This window comes from Amblyomma americanum, chromosome 1 (genome assembly GCF_052857255.1).
Source record: "Amblyomma americanum isolate KBUSLIRL-KWMA chromosome 1, ASM5285725v1, whole genome shotgun sequence".
Lineage (NCBI taxonomy): Eukaryota > Metazoa > Arthropoda > Arachnida > Ixodida > Ixodidae > Amblyomma > Amblyomma americanum.
Window position 1 is genome coordinate 21,346,765 of NC_135497.1, and position 19,014 is coordinate 21,365,778.

Consider the following 19,014-nt stretch of genomic DNA (forward strand, 5'->3'; position numbering starts at 1 on the left):
CGAAACTTGCCAGTGTTGCGAGCACTTCCTCAAAGTGAGGTCAACAGCGTGACCTGAGCACTAGGGCATGACGATTTCCATGCAAGCAGCGGTTGGCTGCAACGTTTTAAAGACAGACACGAGATCGCATGCGAGATGTTGTCTGGCAAAGGGTCTGCTCTCGATGTGGAGACATGTGAAAAGTGGCTAGAGAACTTCCGGCCTCTGCTCCAGGAATACGACGAGTGCAACGTCGACGAAACCGGCGTGTTTTTCATGTTGTTGCCAGAGCGGTCACTGGCAGTAAAAAACGAAACCTGCCATGGAGGCAAACGGTTGCCGTTGCCGTGAACATGGACGGCTCAGACAAAAGACGACTCACCGTTATCGGCAAGTCTGCACGTCCGAGGTGCCTGAAGGGCGCCCGTAATTTGCAGGTTGCTTACTTGTCTAACAAAAAAGCCTGGATGATGGCCAAGCTTTTCGAAGACTAGTTCACCGCTTTCGACCAGGACATGGAGAGGCAGCACAGGATAGGTCCTGTTGCTCTTGGACAACTGTTCGGCGCACAAAGTGTCGATCGTGCTGAAGGCAGTTCATTTGGTGTTCCTGCCACCAAACGAAACTTCTGCTTTGCAACCAATGGACAAGGGCATTATCTGTTCGCTCAAGTGCAATTACCAGAAGCGTTTGGTGATGAAAATGGTTTTTGATATCGATCGACGCTGATTAACAACCATCAACATCAAGACGACACTTGAAATGTTGTACGGATCACGGAATGAGGTGAGGCAGTCAACAATAAGGAACTGTTTCGCGGATGCCAGTTTTGTTTTGCCTGCCATAGAAGACAAAGTTCAGCCTAAAAACCTGGTAGAGCTGGACAGAACTTGGAATCAAATGGCACTTCCAGGCATCGCATTTGACGATTTCGTTTCGGCCGATGAGAACTTGGCAGTGGCACCTGAGCTGACAAATCAAGAAATTGTGGATCGCGTTGTGGTCCACGCGGATAACAGCAGCAGCGATAGCGGAGGTGACAGTGAACGTGATGGACCATTGATAAGCAGTGCTGATGCCATGGACATGGCCAGGAGGCTGAAAGGCTATTTAAAAAAACTGCGGACAACCAAAACTGCTGAAGTAGAAAAGGCCCTCTTGTGCATGGACACTGTAGAAAACTTTATTCTGCTCAGTGCTGTGAAGTGAAAAGCCACCAGACGAAGACCAGATCCTTCTTCAAATAAACGAACGCATACCTGTTTTGTCGAACAAACTTTGTTTTTTTGTAATTCGACTTTCCCATACTCCGGTCTGTTTTATTTGAAATGCCACAATCCACAAGGAGAGAGGTAAGGATTACCTCGTTTATAGAGGGTTCGAAGCCCAGAATAATGGATTTTAGTATTTAGAACATTTGCGCGAGTCAAATTGTAGATTTGTCAGAGGCGATATTTATGTATACTGTTACAACGAATATCGGACATAACGAACTAATTTACGGTCCTGATGCTACTTCGTTATAACGAGGTTCGACTATCTCTGAGATGAACTGCCACTGTCCTAATGCATATTTTGACAGTAGCAATGCACTCGTTTTTAATAAGCGAGCACTCATTATATCTGAGTCGTTATAACTGAGCATGACTGTAAGTAAATATCAAATGTTTACAATAGCTGTGCCCAATGCACATGCCAAGTCGGATTAGCTACACTGTACCATACACAAAAAAAATTCTGGCTACATGCCTGCCGTGTAGTGCTGGGATGCGCTGTCCTGGACAATGACGACGAGACCGGGATTTCAATGAGCGTGCTGGTGATAGATGTGGATTACAGCTATGCGTCCCTTTCCTGGTGAGCAACCTCTTATTCACTTCTTGCCTTGTGTTTGTATAGAGTTGTGAAGGTAGGCTTAAATACCCTTACAGCTGTTGAGCACATCACACAGCAAGAATTCATTTGCTTTTCTTATGTCAACGAAAAGCATTGTTCTCCACTAAAACGAGAAACTGACAATAAAGGGGCATTAGGCAATAATAAATCAGTTGGTCTGCTGTGGTATGAGGCACTTAGCATCCTGCATCACGCTTTAAGGGGGGAGACAGCTCTTGGAGGCAAAAAAATCACGAAAAAAAAACGATTTTTCAAAAATGAAATTTTCGAAATCTGCAGCTGTTTCTTTACCAGCCTGTGAATTTTAAAATCTCCAGAGCCAACATTAGAGCTGTAAAATGAGTAGAAAACTTGCATCCGAGCTCTCTCTCGGCAGATTTTCGCTCAACAACAGGGCTTCTTCCGCGATATGCTTTATCGTTTCACTGCAGCGATCGGTGCCATCTTGGTCTCAATTGGAAGAGCTGCTTTTCGTTTTGAATTTCGCGCAGTTGCTCTGTTTTATGCTTATTGGATGAGAGAGAAAATGCCGCCAAAAAGCAGTTGCAACGCGCAATGCTATTCGCTAGTCGGTGCACGTGACTGAAGGCTGCTATCTAATTGGCTGAAGGGCTTCGTGTTGTAGGCTGGAAGCATTCGTTGAGCGCAAGCGGTAGCCATCTTGTCAAGGTGTGTTCGCTAGTGCGTCTCGCAAAGATGTCAATGCCGGCGCCAAAGTTTGGCACGACTCACAGAGACGGGAAAAAGAGGAAAAAATCACTCGTTAGCAACCTGAAGAAGAGCGCCACGGTCACCTCGAGCACCGCGGACACCGCAAGCCCTGTGGATACGCCTCCACCAGCGGATCAGGAGGTGCCGACCGAGCTAGGCCTAACTGTGGCGCCGGTTGCGGAAGCCTCAACGGGCAGCGGTCGTGTTCATCATAATACCCCAATGCTGCAACCTTGTGAGATTGAAGAAAAGGGCAAGAAAGCTCAGGAGAAACTTCAGCAGACGGCATCAGCAGCAGCAACAGAGCGCAAGCTTCTCCATCGTCAGGTTGCGTTTGGTGAACGAGATGCTGGCATCAGTGAAGTGCAAAGTATGCAATGGCGACGTGACGACTGAAAAATCCGACAGAGAGTACAGCCGCGCCACCAAACCAACCCTGACATGTGGGAACTGTGGCGACATCTCATCGCAATGGAGTTCGCCGCGTGTGGAGACCGACCAGACAGTGAGCCCGTTCGTGGTGAACATCCTCGCCGCGCCCGCAATGCAGTCAACGGGGAACCAGCGTGCCGCGTTGAATGACATATTTTCGGTGATGAATATATCCCACTGCGGTCTGCATTCAAAAACTTGGCAGAAATACGTCAAAAAAGTTGACGCCCATGGTGGACCATGCGGCTCAAATTGACTTCCGAATGTGCGCGATCAGTTCGAGAAGTTCACATGGAGTTGAATCTGCAGAAAATCTGCAGTGTACACTGAAAAAGCACCATTTTAATCACTCTGGTCAGACAGACTACATCTCAGGAGGCTATTACGTGTCTGCTAGTGCCAGTTTGTGAATAAAATTGAAGTACTTTGCCATAAACAACACTTCGTTTGATTTTGCTGTTTTTCTCAAAATGGAAATTTTGGACTCATAGCAAATCCTAAACTTCCTAAACTAACATATCTCGGCGTCTATGGCAGATAGAACCACAATTCCTTTTTTAGCACGTAGTCATATGTGTAGACTAGGCAATGTTGGGAGCAGAATTTGTAATTATTGCTCAGAAAGGTTTTAATTTGCTCAAGTTTTTGACTGCAAGTTAGGCATTTTTCGTAGTTTGAGTTTCAATGTCTTTAAAAACTACCTATGGTGGTAAAATTAAAAAACTGTTTCCAACATTTCATCCCTTTCTGTTTCAAGAACCTAACCAAGTGCTATTTATGAACGTTTATAATGTGCTTTTTCTCTTAATTATTCTTATTAATGAGAGCATGTTAATTCAGTGTACCTCAGGAACTAATCAGCCTATCCCGATACCAATGACATTTTTAGAATCAGCACAAAAAACTAGTCAAGGGTGTTTCAGTTCATAAAATTTAGTGCAGAAACAAAAATTTTTTCTTTAAGAGCAGTCTCCCCATTGAACAATCAGGAAACCTCCATCGGATCTGCTCTGCAGAAACAGACGTCCATCACGGACTTTTTCGCAAAGAAAAAATTTACTGTTTTGACAAGCAACTGTCTTTAAAGCTGTGGTCCACTTACTACGAACTTCGGGATATAACGAACTGACGCCGCGTGGCGCTCATGTTCGTTATAAGCGGGCTCGACTGTATTGAAGCCCGAATTACCCGTCGGCTACTGTACATCAAAGACGCTTGCAAGTGTTCATGTAAACATTTTCAGAAACATCGCTTATGACTCTAAACTCTGCACCCCCTCATGTTTTTGCTGACAGTTCTAATGTTAGGCAGCTTCCGAATATTTTCTTTAAGCAGACATGACAGACAAGACAGATTTCGGTGAGAGGGAGAAGAGTGCCTTCAAGTTTTTAAGCCCCTAAAGAAAAGAAACCAGGCCCATCCCAAGCTGCATCACTTTTCCACTACAGGTGCGAATATTGAACGAGTACATGTGTCTTTTTTTGCACATACGCACATTGTCTAAGTGGAAAGCGAGGTATCCAGGTGGGAAGCGCAAGACAGGTTTTCCAGCTGATCAGCACACCGACGGCATTGACCCCACCAGTCCTTTTACATATGGCATCAAGACTGCCAGAACTGAGACCCTGTTAATTAAGGTGTTGAGCAGGCAAAGGCATGACAGCATGAGGAAAACTTAAGGTGCCGAGAAGTACCAACATCTGACAAAAGTCACCTCGTCCACGTCCGTGCCACCCATCTTGGTGACTTGGTGCTCTGCCATCTGGGCAGCTAGGATCCAGAGGTGGTCCCCAGCGCCAAGGGTTGTGGCTAGCTTGGCAAACAGTGACAGCCACCAGTGCTCAGGAATGTCCGGAAATGGGCCCACAAACACTCGCGTCACCAATGCCACTGCGCTCTCTGTGGCCTCAGCTGACTTGCTCTCTCCAGTGCAGGCCTGCACAGGCAGGATGGCACAATGATTACATAAATACTCACAAGGTAGAGCTACCTGCCACAGTAAAATACTCGACGCAGGCACCACCTCATTCATATGCAGATCTACTTGAAGTGAGTTGTGTGCTATGGCATGTTTTAAAAATGATTTCATGACACGGTGTATATCACTGCAAAAGCTGACATTGCTATTACAGGGATTGTTAAATGCTCTGAAGTGAAAATGTCTAAACAAATGAGTTAGGCCTTCATCACTATAGGACAATCATTAGCACAACTTTGGCCTCACATCAAACTTTAACACAGAGGCCACTTTAGTTTCTGCCGACGAGCATAGTCCCACATAAGACACCACAATGTCCACACAAATTTTATTACTACAGCATTCGACTTCACTAGCTGCAGACCAAGGTTACTAAAGCCCAACATGCCTGAACAAATTCAAAGTGAAGTAAGGTTATTCATATGCTATGCAAGCAGTGTCGACAAGAGCACAGTTGACTGAAAGCATCAAGTGCATCCATTTTGGGACTAATCAACCTATTCGCACGAATCAGCTGTTTCAAGCCAGAGAGTCCCAAGTGGTGAGCGATGACCTACTTGCAGCAGGGCGGGCACGACAGTCTTGACGGTCGGCATGACCGTCTGGAAGCTGCAGCTGTCGACCTGCCACAGAAGGCTGGTCCCCTTGTAGGTGAACACTGAGGTCACGTTGTGCAGAACCTCCTCCTGTGGGTGCACCAGCAAGGCATATCATTGCTCAGACATCATAACCAGGGGCATGCAAATACTAATTTCTTTTTATGAATCAAACACAAATAGAAGAAGAAAAAGTCTTCAAATAAAGCAAATTTTTCAGCGCGAAAAAATTTTAAGAAAAGTAATACCGTATTAACTCGAACGTTACGCGACAGCAAATGTAACGCGGGGGTGACTTTACAAGCTGCTCAGCAGGAAAAAATGAAACCACGAATGTAACGCCAGGCTTAATGACGCAAAGCAAAGTACCTTTAATAGACATCGTGGCCAACATGTTTATTCATATTCCTTGCTTTTGGAGGCCGAGTTCTCGGAAACAGAGTCCTCCTTTTCGCTATCGATGTCTCCTGGTAACTTCTGCCTTATCGATGTTATTCACCGCAAGAGAGAATCCATTCCTCTTCATGAATGTTTGGGCCCACCCAAGAGATGCTCTGAACCTCCCATTTCCCGAGCAACATTAACTTTTCAACGGATCAGCTCAACACTGACCCCATGAGACAGCTGCGCTGCTGGCTAATAAAGTACGCCACTTTTTTCTCTAGCTCGACGTGATGGCCATGGTGAGCCCCACGAAATCCTTTGCACTTGGGCTCACATTTATAAAGCCCCTCCCGCTGCAGCCGACCTCCGCGGATGGTTGACTCATTGAGGTCAAGTCTTCGAGCGGGTTTCGTAAATTATTCTCATGCGAGACGCAACTTCTATGCTTTACGCAGGATCTTCATTTCATTCTTGACCGGGGTTCCATAGCTGACTGTATACAGTAGCCGACGGGTAATTCGGACTTGTAGGATATTTCGGACTTCGATGAGGCACCGTCAGTTGCCCCATAGAAGCGCATACATATTCGCGATGGATATTTCGGACTTCAAAAGTCCGAAAGTTCGATTTTTCGGACTAATTTCAGTCGCCTGCGGGCAAAAGTCAGCCATCTTATCAACTTTTCGGCGGCGCAAAAGGCGCCATCTTAGATTGAGGTGGATTTATGCTGCAGTTGGCTTGGCTTGACACACTTTCGGTACCTCATTGTTGCCAGTAGAGGTCCCTGCGATCTCTGACACTTCGAGGTGGCAGCCGGATTGTCATCGCTGCCTACTTGCGTTTGTCACCGACGTCGTCGCGGGCAGTTATCGCTTGTCCGATACATTGAAAATTGGTTGTTGGGAAGGAAATTGTGCAGGAGCTATCTCACATATCGGTAGGAAAGGGTAAAGGAGGGACTGAGAGAAGAAAGGAAAAAAAGAGGTGCCATAATGGAGGGCTCCGTAATAATTTCGACCACCTGGGGATCTTGAACGTGGACTGACATCACACAGCACACGAGCGCCTTTGCGTTTCGCCTTCATTGAAACGTGCCCACCACGGTCGGGTTCCAACGCACCCCCGGATCAGTAGCCGAGCGCCCTAACCACTGAGCCACCGCGGCGGGTCTCATACGTTCACCATTCGCCGTTTCGTCACTTGGGTTTCTCTGACCGCGTTGACCGATTGACGCTCAGTCTTCACGAAGTTACATCTGTTCACCATTTTCTGATTGCGTCCGGCGGTTCCGCCGCTTTGAAAGAAAAGTGCCTTATCTTTGCGTGTGTTTAACGAGCGATGTGGTGCACACTCGGATTGTGGACAACATGGCCCCGCCAGGACCGTCAAAGAAGTGTGGGAAGTATTTTAACTAAATGTGGTGACCTTGCTGTCTAGCGTGTGCTGTGAAAGCACAACCTTGGCGCAAATACGGGCGCAAATCGTCGCCAGCAAGAGAAATTTTCCGCAAGGTAAAATCAGCGACATTTTTAAGCCGATTTCATCTCAATAAAGTGATTTTTTTGTACTTCACGGATTTTTTGGACTACAGTAAAAGCTCGTTAAATCGAATTCCACGGGGCCGCCAGGCCAGTTCGAATTAACCAAAATTCGAACTAATGAAAGTGAGCAAAAATGGACGCGTTTGATGCCCGGAGGGCACGAAAAATATTTATTTAGCAAAACAATCTGTTATCTTTTGCTTTTTCTCTCTGAGGGCTACCGTAGTCACTCGGTCTTCTAGAAGACAAGATTATGTCTGTCTCGAAGCGGTGAAACCATCCTTCGGAAGCGACAAAATCTTCCACATTCATGCGCAGGGCGAAATCGGCCGCCTTCGCCATGATAGTTGGGCCGCTCAGTGGAATGTCTGCGCTTCTCATTTCCTTCACCCACGTAATCACAGCGGTCTCAATTTCCGGATACTTGGCTAATCGGAGCCTTTTTCTGTTGCTGGCGAAATCTTCGGCTTCGTAGGCATCCTCGATGGCCTTCCTATTTCGGACGTATGTCGACAACGTGCTTGGTGGAATCCCGTGCTTTTTCGCGATTTACACTTTGCTGGCCTTCCGTTCGCCCACCTTGCGTAAAATCGCCACTTTCTCGTTCACCGTCTTGGACCAGTATTTCCCACGCGAACACATCTCGCGGACACAAGCTCACAGCAAGCGGCGTGCAAAACGAGGGCTAAAACACTAAAACGTTGTTCCTCGAAGCAGTCGCGGCAGGAAAGACTGGTTAGTACTTGTTCCAGCACCCTAGCAGCGCCCCGATGGTTGTGCCATCTATGGTTCTGCCGTGAAAGCTTCCAACGATGGTTTTCAACAGCGGCGCTTGGCGGCGCGCAGTTCGAATTATGGGTGGCGGCGGCAATTTTTGAGTGAATTAACGAGCTGTTACGCACATAGACTTCTATGCACTGCAGACCGGACCACGATGACTATTTCGAATTATCCAAAATTTCGAATTAACGAGTTGTGAATTAACGAGCATTCACTGTATTCAATTATTCGGACCATTTTTCGGGTTCCTTCGAGTCCAAAAAATCGGTAGGCGACTGTATTTGTCAACACACAGGGTTCCACTGCTATGCCCAACAAGTGCATGCAACCTCTGCTGCCGTCACAAACAGTCACTGTGGAATGTAGCCACTGGAAACCCTGTACTGCACAAAACTGTCAAGACAGCAAGGAGCGGCGGCAGTGGCACTGCATTTCACTCACGGGGTAGTGGAGGGCAGGCACTTGACCAGGGAAGCAAGTTCGTGGCGGGGCGCCAACAGGCCATGCGCCTGCAGGGCCGTCAGCACGCACTAATGCACGTATGTACTCGGCATGGGGGGACATGCCCAACTCCAGGCTTCTGCACCACAGGGGAGAAGGGAGAGGAAACATTTATTACCCCATCGCCCGTTACTGCCAGCTGTTGTGCCCACAAGATTTGTAAGATGTGATAGCAACAGCCTGTTATTCACTCGTTGTTTCACAGCGATAGCTGTTAATGAGAGGACCCTCCAAATCCGCAATGTTGGCGTAGACATTCCCACAACAAGGTAGGAAAAAAGGAAGAAGGAAATTGCAGCTGCTGCATAGCAAGAGAGAGAGGGAAGCACTGCACTGCAGAGGCACAGCGCAGAAAGTAAGGCACCTGGAAGCTGCACAGCGGCATAATGCAGAGGTTGACAGCAACAACATGGCATGGAGGGAGGGTATGAGGCCCCGAGGCATGCCACAAGACAGCACTGCACTCGCAGCACAGAGTGAAGACAGGCATGGAGCAGTTACCATATTTACTCGAATGTGACGCAAGTTTTTTTACCGAAAGTAGAAAGGAAATGTCACCCCCTGCATTACAATCGAATACCAGGTTTAAAAATGCTATGAAGAGCACCAAACACACACTATTAAAATCATTTCATGTGTCAAACGTGTGCGTTGATCGTACTGGTCATTCGAAATCACGCACTCCAAATCGCCGGTCAACCAGTACGCGAACCACAGGTCACAACTACTAGGACAAAGTGGCAACCTAATCGCAAACGCAAAAAAAAATGACCAGTGAGAACAAGCCAACAAGAGTCGATGCCAGCTAGAGTCACTGGCGCGATGAGAGGGCGCCACCTCTTGACGAATGCTTGCAACCTGTAACGAGGTTGTGTGGCCTCCATGACCGCAAAATGAAACAGCCATCTCGGAGGCACCGAGCGCTCGCAATCACCGCCAAGACACCAGCAAAGGAGCGAGCGATCCCACCGCCATCTGTCTGTTAATCCTTGCAACTGATGCAGAAGGGTGGCCACGTGACTGTCAGGCAGCAGGGCATGGAGCAGCGCGCTTTGTTCGCTCTTTCTCGTGTTTGGTGCCAGTGCGTGTAGTTGTGCGTTTGTGCTTTGAGTCTTAGGCCATCAAATGGTCGAGTTGTCTTCAAGCGGAATGGTGTGCTCACGTGCTCAGTATACAGCTGGCTTCAAGCGCAACGCTATTCTGCTTGCTGAGAAAGTGGGAAATTCAGCGGCTCCAAGACGTCTGGACGTCAACGAATCAACGTTCAGGGGATGGAGGAAACATCGTGAGGAATTGTTTAACTGCAACAGCCTGCGAAAAGACTTTCCAAGGCCCAAGAAAGGCCGCTTCCCAGAGTTGGAGCATCGCCATGCAGAGTTCCTTAGCGAGCAACGTTCCCGACTACAGTCGAACACGGATATATCGAACCCACATATATCGAATTATTGTCTGTATCGAACTCGTCAATTATCCCCTTGAAAATTCTGTGTAAAAGTATAGAAATTCGTACGTTTATATCGAACGATATTTTTATCCGCCATTGGATATATAGAACGCCGCGCGATCTCGGCACTCGCTGCACCCGCGAGCTCCGCGCCTCCCTTGAAAGGCTCGGAAAATGTGAGAGCGAGGGGGAGGGAGGCTTGGACTGTACTCCCGCTGTGCACGCTCTCCGACTTGCGGAACAGCTTTTTTTTTTTTCTCTCTCCCAATGTCTCTCATCCTTCCCCCGCGTAACCATAGTGATCGGCTCGGAAAAGGTAGCCAGGAAAGAAGGCGCCGGCGGCCTCCTCCTTTTGCCTTTTTTTTTTCTTGTTGCTTTTTCATGAGTTTTGCTCAGCCAACCACAGCTCGTGCCTTTCGTACGTCGCTGTCGCCATCGCGAGCGCTTTGTTGGCGGAAGCTGCGCACGTGAATTCTTTTGTTTTGTGCGCGTTCTTGTGTTTCGTGTTCAATATTGTTTTGCGTGCGTCTCACGACACGTGTGTGACTGGATCGTGGTGAGCTGACGCGGAAGCAATGGCCGCAGCAAGCACAAGCAGCGTCAAGAAGCGCAAGAACCTGGACTTTGCGACAAAGCTGAAAGCCATTCAGCGTGTTGAGGCAGGCGAGAAAAGTGCGACGGTGGCAGACGACTTCGGGATTCCTCGGAGCACTCTAAGCACTTTGTTAAAAAACAAGGCGGACATAAAGTCGAAAGCGGCGGAGCAACGAACGTCGGGAGCTTGTCGTGTGCGCGCTCCTGCCCACGAGAAAGTTGAAAAGGCTCTCTATGCGTGGTTTTTAGAGGTGCGGGCTAAGAACATTCCGGTGGATGGCCCAATGCTAATGGCTAAAGCCAAATGGTTTGCCGCTGCACTCGGTGATGACAACTTCGCCGACAACACAGGGTGGCTGCAGAGGTTTAAGAACCGCCATAAGATAGTTGGCAAAACCATTTCTGGGGAAAGCGGAGCCGTCATCAGCCAGGATATCCAGCAGTGGATTTCGAAGGAATGGCCGGAAATTTGCGCGAAGTTTTCACCCGCGCAAATCTTCAACGCCGACGAGACCGGGTTGTTTTGGCAGATGCTGCCCAGCAAGACGCTCGACGTCCGGGGCAGCACGTGTCACGGGGGCAAGATGAGCAAAGTCCGCGTGAGCGTTCTGCTCGCTGCCAACATGGATGGCTCTCAAAAGCTCCAGCCCTTTGTGATCGGCAAAGCAAGGGCACCGCGCTGCTTCAAAAACTGTAAGCAGCTCCCCGTTCGCTACGCCTTCAATAAGAAGGCGTGGATGACGCGTCAGCTGTTTACAGAATGGCTGCAAGCGTGGGACGCTGAACTGGGCAAGTCGGGGCGTCACGCTTGCCTTCTCGTCGATAATTGCTCGGCCCATCACACCACCTGCGAGCTCGAAAACATCGCGCTCAAGTTTCTGCCGGCGAACACGACAGCGAAGTTGCAGCCGCTCGACCAGGGCATCATTAAGTCGTTCAAAGTCGGCTACAGGAGGCGACTCATTGATAGGCTTTTGGTGAACCTCCGCATGGGCACCGAGCTTAAGGTTGACCTGCTGGGGGCCATTCAAATGATGACGGGCGCCTGGAGAGACGTGAAGCAGGATACCGTGGCCAACTGCTTCCGGAAGGCAGGCCTCGTGACGGCCAAACTTCCCGAAACCTGCGAAGACGGCGACGGCGACAACGAGCGCATGGACGACGCGTTTCGCGAGTTGTCCCTTTTCCCGGCTGCCGTTCCAGCCGAAGTGTCTGCTGACGATTTTGTGAACGTTGACAGCAATGTTCAGGCTGTTGCGAGCCTCGCCGACGAGGACTATGTAGCTGCAGTCGCAGGGACCCAGGCCGACAGCTCGAGTGGTGACGAAGATCGTCCGGACGAGGGGGCGGCTACACGCTCGTACTCTACCGCTGAAGTGGCGGCCGCGTTCAGCTTGATTCACCGTTGTTGCGGCGACATGGAAGGAACCGGGCTTTCGCACCTGAACATTTCATTTGCAAGGCGAAGAAGCAGACGAACATAAGCGATTTTTTTTTTCACGCAAATAAAGCATTACGTTGCGTCGTGTGTGCGAAAAAAAGTTGTCATTCTTGAATGCTCCGATCGGTAGGTCATCGTCCGCCACAGGTAAAGTCTCTGGGCCTGTATTTTTTTATATCGAATTTTTAATATATCGAATTAATTCGCGATCTCCTTCGAGTTCGATATATCCGTGTTCGACTGTAGTTGGAGTAAGCATTGAAATGCTTCAGTGCAAAGCACAAGAGCTTGCGCGGGACACGGTTTTGGCCCAAAACCAGTTTAAGGCATCACGAGGCTAGGCGCAGAAGTTTATGCGAAGGGCCGGGTTCTCCCTTCGATGCACGACTTCTATTTGCCAGAAGCTGCCCGGGGACTTCGAATCAAAACTTCGAGAGTTCCAGCGCTACGTCATCGATCTTCGTCGCTCTATCAACATGCCACTTGGACATATCGGCAATGCCGACCAGACCCCATGTATCTGGACATGCCTATGTCCAGAACAGTGCACAAGTCTGGCGAGCATGAAGTTCGCCTTAGAAGCACAGGCAACAAAAAAAATCGGATTACCGTTATGCTGGCATGTTTGCTTGACGGCCGCAAGCTCCCTCCATTCATCATTTTTCGCCGGAAGACGATCCTGAAGAAAACTTTCCCGAAAGACGTTATTGTGCGCTGTCACGAAAAAGGTTGGATGGACTCGAATCTTGTCATAGATTGGATTCAAAGCGTGTGGGACCGAAGGCCAGGCGCATTGCTGCATCCGGAAGCAATATTGGTTCTGGACTCTTTCCGAGGTCACCTGACACCCGGCGTCAAACAAAAGCTACAGCGTGACCAAACGCATCTCGTTGTTATACTGGGTGGCATGACCTCCATTCTCTAGCCTCTGGACGTTTGCAAGAACAAGCCCTTGAAGGATCGCTTGCGACAGTTATACTGGGAGTGGATTGAAAGCGGATCAACAACAACACCTGCAGGCAGGCTGAAATGCCCAAGCGCATCTACCGTTGCCCGCTGGGTTTCAGCAGCCTGGTAAGGGCTGCCTCATGATTTGGGCTACCGCGCATTTAAGAAATGCTCAATTTCAAATGCTCTACACGGAAGCAAGGACGACCTGCTGTGGGAGGCAGCTAGTGACAAAGTAGAGTCAAGCTGTGATGATGACAGTGACGGCAACAACTGCCGTGAGGATGACGGTGTATAGGAATGCCTGTTTGGCTTGTATTTGAATAAAGTTGTCTTTGACCCTCAGAACTGTGCGATGTCGGTTCCTCGCGTCACATTCAGGCTCTTTCGGTTTTTCTGTCGCACGCCTGAAGTCTACCCTCGCGTTACAATCATAGTTTTCTTTTTCCCTTTTTCACACCCTAAAAGTTGACCCTCACGTTACAATCGGGGTCGTGTTACATTCGAGTAAATACGGGACATAGCACAGCATGACGGGTATTGTTGGGTTCTCGCGTTAGATAGCATAGCGCAACTGTATGCCAGTTATTTCTTTCTCAAAACATTGACAGAGCCCCAGCGCCGCAGGGTGCCCACCGGTGTTGCAAATGGGTTGCAAGCCCCAAGGGTAGCGTTGGCCTGGCGGCCTGGGGCACAGCTGGAAACATCCGAAGGTCCTGGCAAAGGTTGAGTCGACTGCCAACAGAACAACTTGTTTATTCTGGCATCGCAAAAGAGCAGCCGGTCAGGGCGACCACGTTACGCGACGAAAGAAATCGAAGTCTCTCTTTGGCGTCCGGGGCAGCTGCCTTTATACCCTCGGAGTCGAGGGCAAGAAGGAACGGCTCGGGATGAGGCGCCCGATACGGCGACGCTCGGACATGTTCAGACGTGACGTGCGCGTCCGCCGGGCCGGCGCCGGTCAGACCTCCTCGCCTCCCAGTTGGGGAGCTCCTCTCCCCGGCTGCCGCGCTTTGACAAGCGTGGGCACCAACATGCACACGCACACACGAAGACACGTGGCATTGAAACCTGCCTGGACGCGCTTGGCGGGAGGCGTTGCGGCAGCGATGAACGGGTCAAAATGACCGCCACTTTGAACGAAGCCCCGGCGTCCGTTGCATCCGCGCGGCTATACCGCGCGTCGTAGGCGAAACGTAACACCGGTGATGCAATGGATTCAAGCTTTCCCCAGGCCTGGTGCTCAGGTTCTTTAGGGTGAAATGCTTGGGAAATGGGCCTTTGATCCCACCTTGAGTAGAAGGAAAATACCTTGTGCCATGGCGCTCTTTGGCCACAGATGCCCTGGCGCCATAAAAAATCCATCATCGTCAAATCACTAAGCACAGAAGCAGAGACCTCTTAAAAAGTTTCCCAATGTGTCCATTGCACAAGAACTCCTCCAAGCTACATGGTTTCAGGACACAAAGGGTGTTAACAAAGCAGTTCTCTATCAATGCCAAGAGAGTGAGGGTTTATTGACTTGAAAGGCAGAGAGGTTGGCCTGAAAGATATCTGGCCTGCTACTCTGCACTGGGGAACGGGAAGAAGAGAAAAAAAAGGGTCACGATGGGGGGTGATGATGATAAGAGGAGGCAGATGAAAAAATATATTAAAAAATGCACACTTTCTAACATCACAAACGTGAGACAAGATCTGTGTCACTTAAAAGTGTTGTCAATGCCAATGTAATGCAGCAAGTGAACAAGGATATGCAATGACTCTACCTCTTGAGCAGCGCATAAAGTGGCCCAACCAGCAGCATGACCTCTTCTAACGACTTTCGGCTCTGGATCATCTCCAGCAGGATGAGGACGCGCTTCCACTGTGGAGACTCTGCTGGGTCCTGTTCTTCTGAAGCATCCATGAGCCTGCCAGCAGGCGAAAGCAGGAACACAGATTTTTGCGAAAGCAGTTGGGATTCAAACACTACGAAGTTGCTAGATGGAAGTTTCAAGATAAGCAAGACAGTCGAGCCCACATACAATGGCCGCAGTTATAATAAACATTCGCTTATTACGAGTGAGAGTGATGCTAGTGTCAAAATATGCTTCTCTAATTACACTGAGTCTTTGCTGAAACAAACAAACAACCATGGCTACAATACTGTTAGGGCAAAACAAGGAAGCTTACACAATGCACCACAAGCCCGAACTTCCACACAGTGTGGTTCCTCTTTATCTATGGCACTCCTGCTAGCATGACTCACGTATAACGTCAACACTCTGGGCCTCTCTGCCATGTCGGGGCATAGGATTTACTTATGCACAGCGGCGCCCTCTACATGTGCCGCTCAGTCGCTTCTGTTGCGGCCCCTTCATATACAGAATTGTCGTTCTCTGCTCCAGCACCTATCCCTGCCACATACCTCTCCTTGCCCTCTCCCTTTCCAGAGCCTCCTTTCCAAATTTTTTTTTTCCCATTTCTTGGTAGCTATTTTACAGCCACCACTGTAAAAGGAAGTGAGGCCACAACCCCTAGCAGAGTGAAAGCCTTCTAAGGCTAATAGCTGGCCAGCAGAAAAGCCAACATAGCTACTCCCGTGCCCTGCAAAGAATGCCTAAAATATCACCACCACCATCATCATCATCACAACCAACTTGAATACGCCCACTGCAAGGCAAAGGCCTCTCCCATGTCTCCCCAATTAACCCTGTCCTTTGCCATCCACAGCCGCCGTATTCCGGCAATCTTCTTAATCTCATCCGCCCATCTAACTTTCTGCCGCCCCCTGCTACCCTTGCCTCCTCTTGGAATCCACTCCGTCACCCTTAAAGACCAGAGGTTATCTTGCCTTCGCAGTACATGCCCTGCCCAGGCCCACTTCTTCCTCCTGATTTCGACTAAGATGTCATTAACCCGCATTTGTTCCTTCACCCACTCTGCCCGCTTCCAGTCTCTCAATGTTACACCTATCATTTTTCTTTTCATAGCTCACTGCAATGTCCTTAACCTGACCTGAATACTTTTGTTAACCTCCACGTTTCTGCCCCCTAGGTGAATACCGATATGACACAGCTATTGCATACTTTTCTCTTGAGGGATATTGGTGAACTGCCATTTATTATCTGAGAGAACTAGCCACATACGCTCCACCTCATTCTTATTCTTCTAATTATTTCCCTCTCATGGTCCTGATCAGCAATCACTACCTGTTCTAAGTAAAGTATGCCAGTTAGAAAACAAGAAACTGAACCTTGGAACCTCCTTTTTGTTCACAAGGTTTGCCTTGAACACATGTCGGCTCTAAGAAAAAGCAACTGTTTGCATGTAAAAGTGTGAAACTTCTGCAACCTCAAATTTCTGGCGTCCAAAAAGCTTGCTTGGCAGTCTGTATTATCTTTACTACTAAGTGGCTAGTGGGCAGGAACTTGCATGCAACTACGTTTCACCAGTACGGCAAGCTCATTTACTTTAACACAAGCATCAGTTTAATTCAAAATCGCCAATTCAATTCACAAACAGAAGCGCTGGTACCGAAGAAATGAACCTCAAAGCCAACCAAGAAACCAGCCTAGTCACCTCATTTTCTTGGCCTCCCGAACCGTCCGGGCTGGACTCTGCTGTGACACGCCAGTACGCTGCAGAGGTTCCACGAGAAGGCTTCCGAAGAAACACACCTGCAAGAACACACAGGAAACGCTTGAATGCCATGAGTGCTACGAGGCAAAGGCGAACTCTCTGTGCTGTAAAACAAATGTTGCCGCTCGACTGCAGCATCATGACTGTCACAAGGTGTAGGTGTCATCTCATTCTCCCCTTCACCTGCATTGTTTTCTGTGCTCCTCCTCTATCAGCAACTACCCCCTACTGTACCTCCCAACTATCCCGCAGCAGCAATGCTGTCTAGATTCAATAAGCAAAACACCAGGAAGTCCAAAGGCCAATTTCAGCAAGAATATTCTTTACCTGTAATGGAGCTAATGATGCATTTATCAACCACCAAACATCAGCTTACGGATACGCCAAATCAACGCAGATTGAACCAAAGCTGATTTCAGCACTCTACAGGAAAGCAGCTATCCACTAAATTTCACTCCAGATCAGGAGCTAACGAGAAGTGAAGTAAACAAAATGCATTTCACAAAAACTTGAGCAGAGGTGCCGAATGAGCAAGCAGATTTTCATGAAGCATTTGACTCTAGCCCCAGTCAAATTAGGAACTTCTATGAGGCGTCCATACAGCTAATGTCATACATTGGATACCTGTGACTAACATGTGAAAGAAATGATGTTTATTTTCCAAGCCTGCATTACACATCCCAAATTAATGCCATTTATCAGAATGAAAGCTACTCATAAGCTTGAATCCATTCACACCAATACTGCAATACTAAAATCGACTTTCACAGAATAAAATTCTTTTTAACCTGGAAAACTAGTTTTAAGCCAGTGCACTAGCAAAACAGTACCAGTCGGAGATGCAAGCAGAAACGGTGCCTATATCATCAAGTGTGCTGTGGAGATGCCTCATTTGACAGTTATGAATAAAATTTTAGCTGCTTGATAAGATGCTGCTGGAAATTAAATAATATGCTACTGCATGTAAGAGACTGCAACTGCAGAACAGTACTCAATCCATAAGCGAAAGAGCCGAGATAAATTTATCAAACTGTAGATGCCTCATGCCAAATGTCATTGAGCTTGCTCACGCAACCTGACAACGAAGGACTTTACAGCTAAGGGCATGAGAGGGCTAGAGTCAACTGCTGCTAATCTGAACCCACCAAGAGGACCAAAAGTTTCTTAATATTATATGTAGTTCGTGAAAATCTTTTTTTAGGAGGACAGTTATCATAAGAGCCGAATATTCGAAAAATAGTTTTTTCACTTTCTAGATTACACGAGTTTGAATTACCCAGAGTCCACTGTAATGCTGCTGTAGAACCTTGTTAACATGAAGCCCGTCAGAATGCAACATATTCTAATTAGGTGGGTTTAAGAATTGTCAAAACCTGAAGGTAAACAAAGGAGGCAAGTACAAAATGTTGTCTAACCGCTTGTGGCACTGTTAAGAGTCGCTATGACTGCACACAGTAAAGCTGCGGCTGAAGTTAAACGAACAACTCTTCCTACATCGGGAGCTCATTTGGACTCATTATGGTTGCCACATCACTGCCGGTTGCCCAAAATTTGGTCAGGCTGGTTTCGATATCTGATGGATATTTTCAATGTTACCAGCGCACTTGAGGGCAGCGGCCAAGGTCAGATACGTCAAGTTAATGGTGCAGAGCAGCTTTAACTAAGGTGCATGCGCAAAACAGCAACTGTTGGTTCAAGAGAAGCAACAAGAAGAGTGTGTATGCAGTCTATCTCGACTATCCAGGCACTGCACAGCACAGCGTATTTTGTTTCGATGAACTCGGTGCACCACACGAGGTGCAAGAGATGAAAACTATATTCTATATTGGTGCCGGCACCTAATGCCACCAAATGCTGATCAGGCACCGGTGAACCACAAAGGGTCGCCATGACCAGCACAATGTCACCGTGCTGCGCACCAGTGCTGCCACTACCTGCACAATGGTGTGGGAAGCAGTGAAAAGTACAATATTAGACATCGCGCTACTTAATGTAGCCTTGCGCTCTAAAATAAGCGGTATGACATTGTGTTACTAGCAGAACTCAGGTGTTACCAAGTCTGGGTGACGGCAAACTTGGTGGTTCCCACATAGCACCAGTCTTTGAATTAACTGAGCCAGAGCAAGATGCTGGCTCAAATTATTTGGTAGAACTTACATTACAATCTA

At 48.2% G+C, this 19,014-nt stretch overlaps 1 protein-coding gene across 12 annotated transcripts in view; it reads right to left on the minus strand.

The window, feature by feature from the left end:
* The window catches only part of LOC144110769 (HEAT repeat-containing protein 1-like), a 62,131-nt gene that overhangs the window by 6,617 nt on the left and 36,500 nt on the right, over positions 1-19,014 (minus strand). For 7 of the 12 annotated variants that reach the window (XR_013309925.1, XR_013309923.1, XM_077643914.1 and 4 more), the window contains 5 exons: positions 16,787-16,884; positions 14,992-15,135; positions 8,739-8,877; positions 5,554-5,682; positions 4,733-4,954 (listed from right to left, as the gene is read on the minus strand). Coding sequence is in view for 9 of the 12 variants with exons in the window: in XM_077643914.1 (XP_077500040.1) it covers positions 4,733-4,954; positions 5,554-5,682; positions 8,739-8,877; positions 14,992-15,135; positions 16,787-16,884 (732 nt within the window). In the remaining 3 variants the exon portion in view is untranslated. Of the gene's footprint in view, positions 1-4,716; positions 4,955-5,553; positions 5,683-8,738; positions 8,878-14,991; positions 15,136-16,786; positions 16,885-19,014 lie in introns of all 12 variants that reach the window. The other 5 variants (XR_013309922.1, XM_077643868.1, XM_077643859.1 and 2 more) reach the window with 1 other exon arrangement.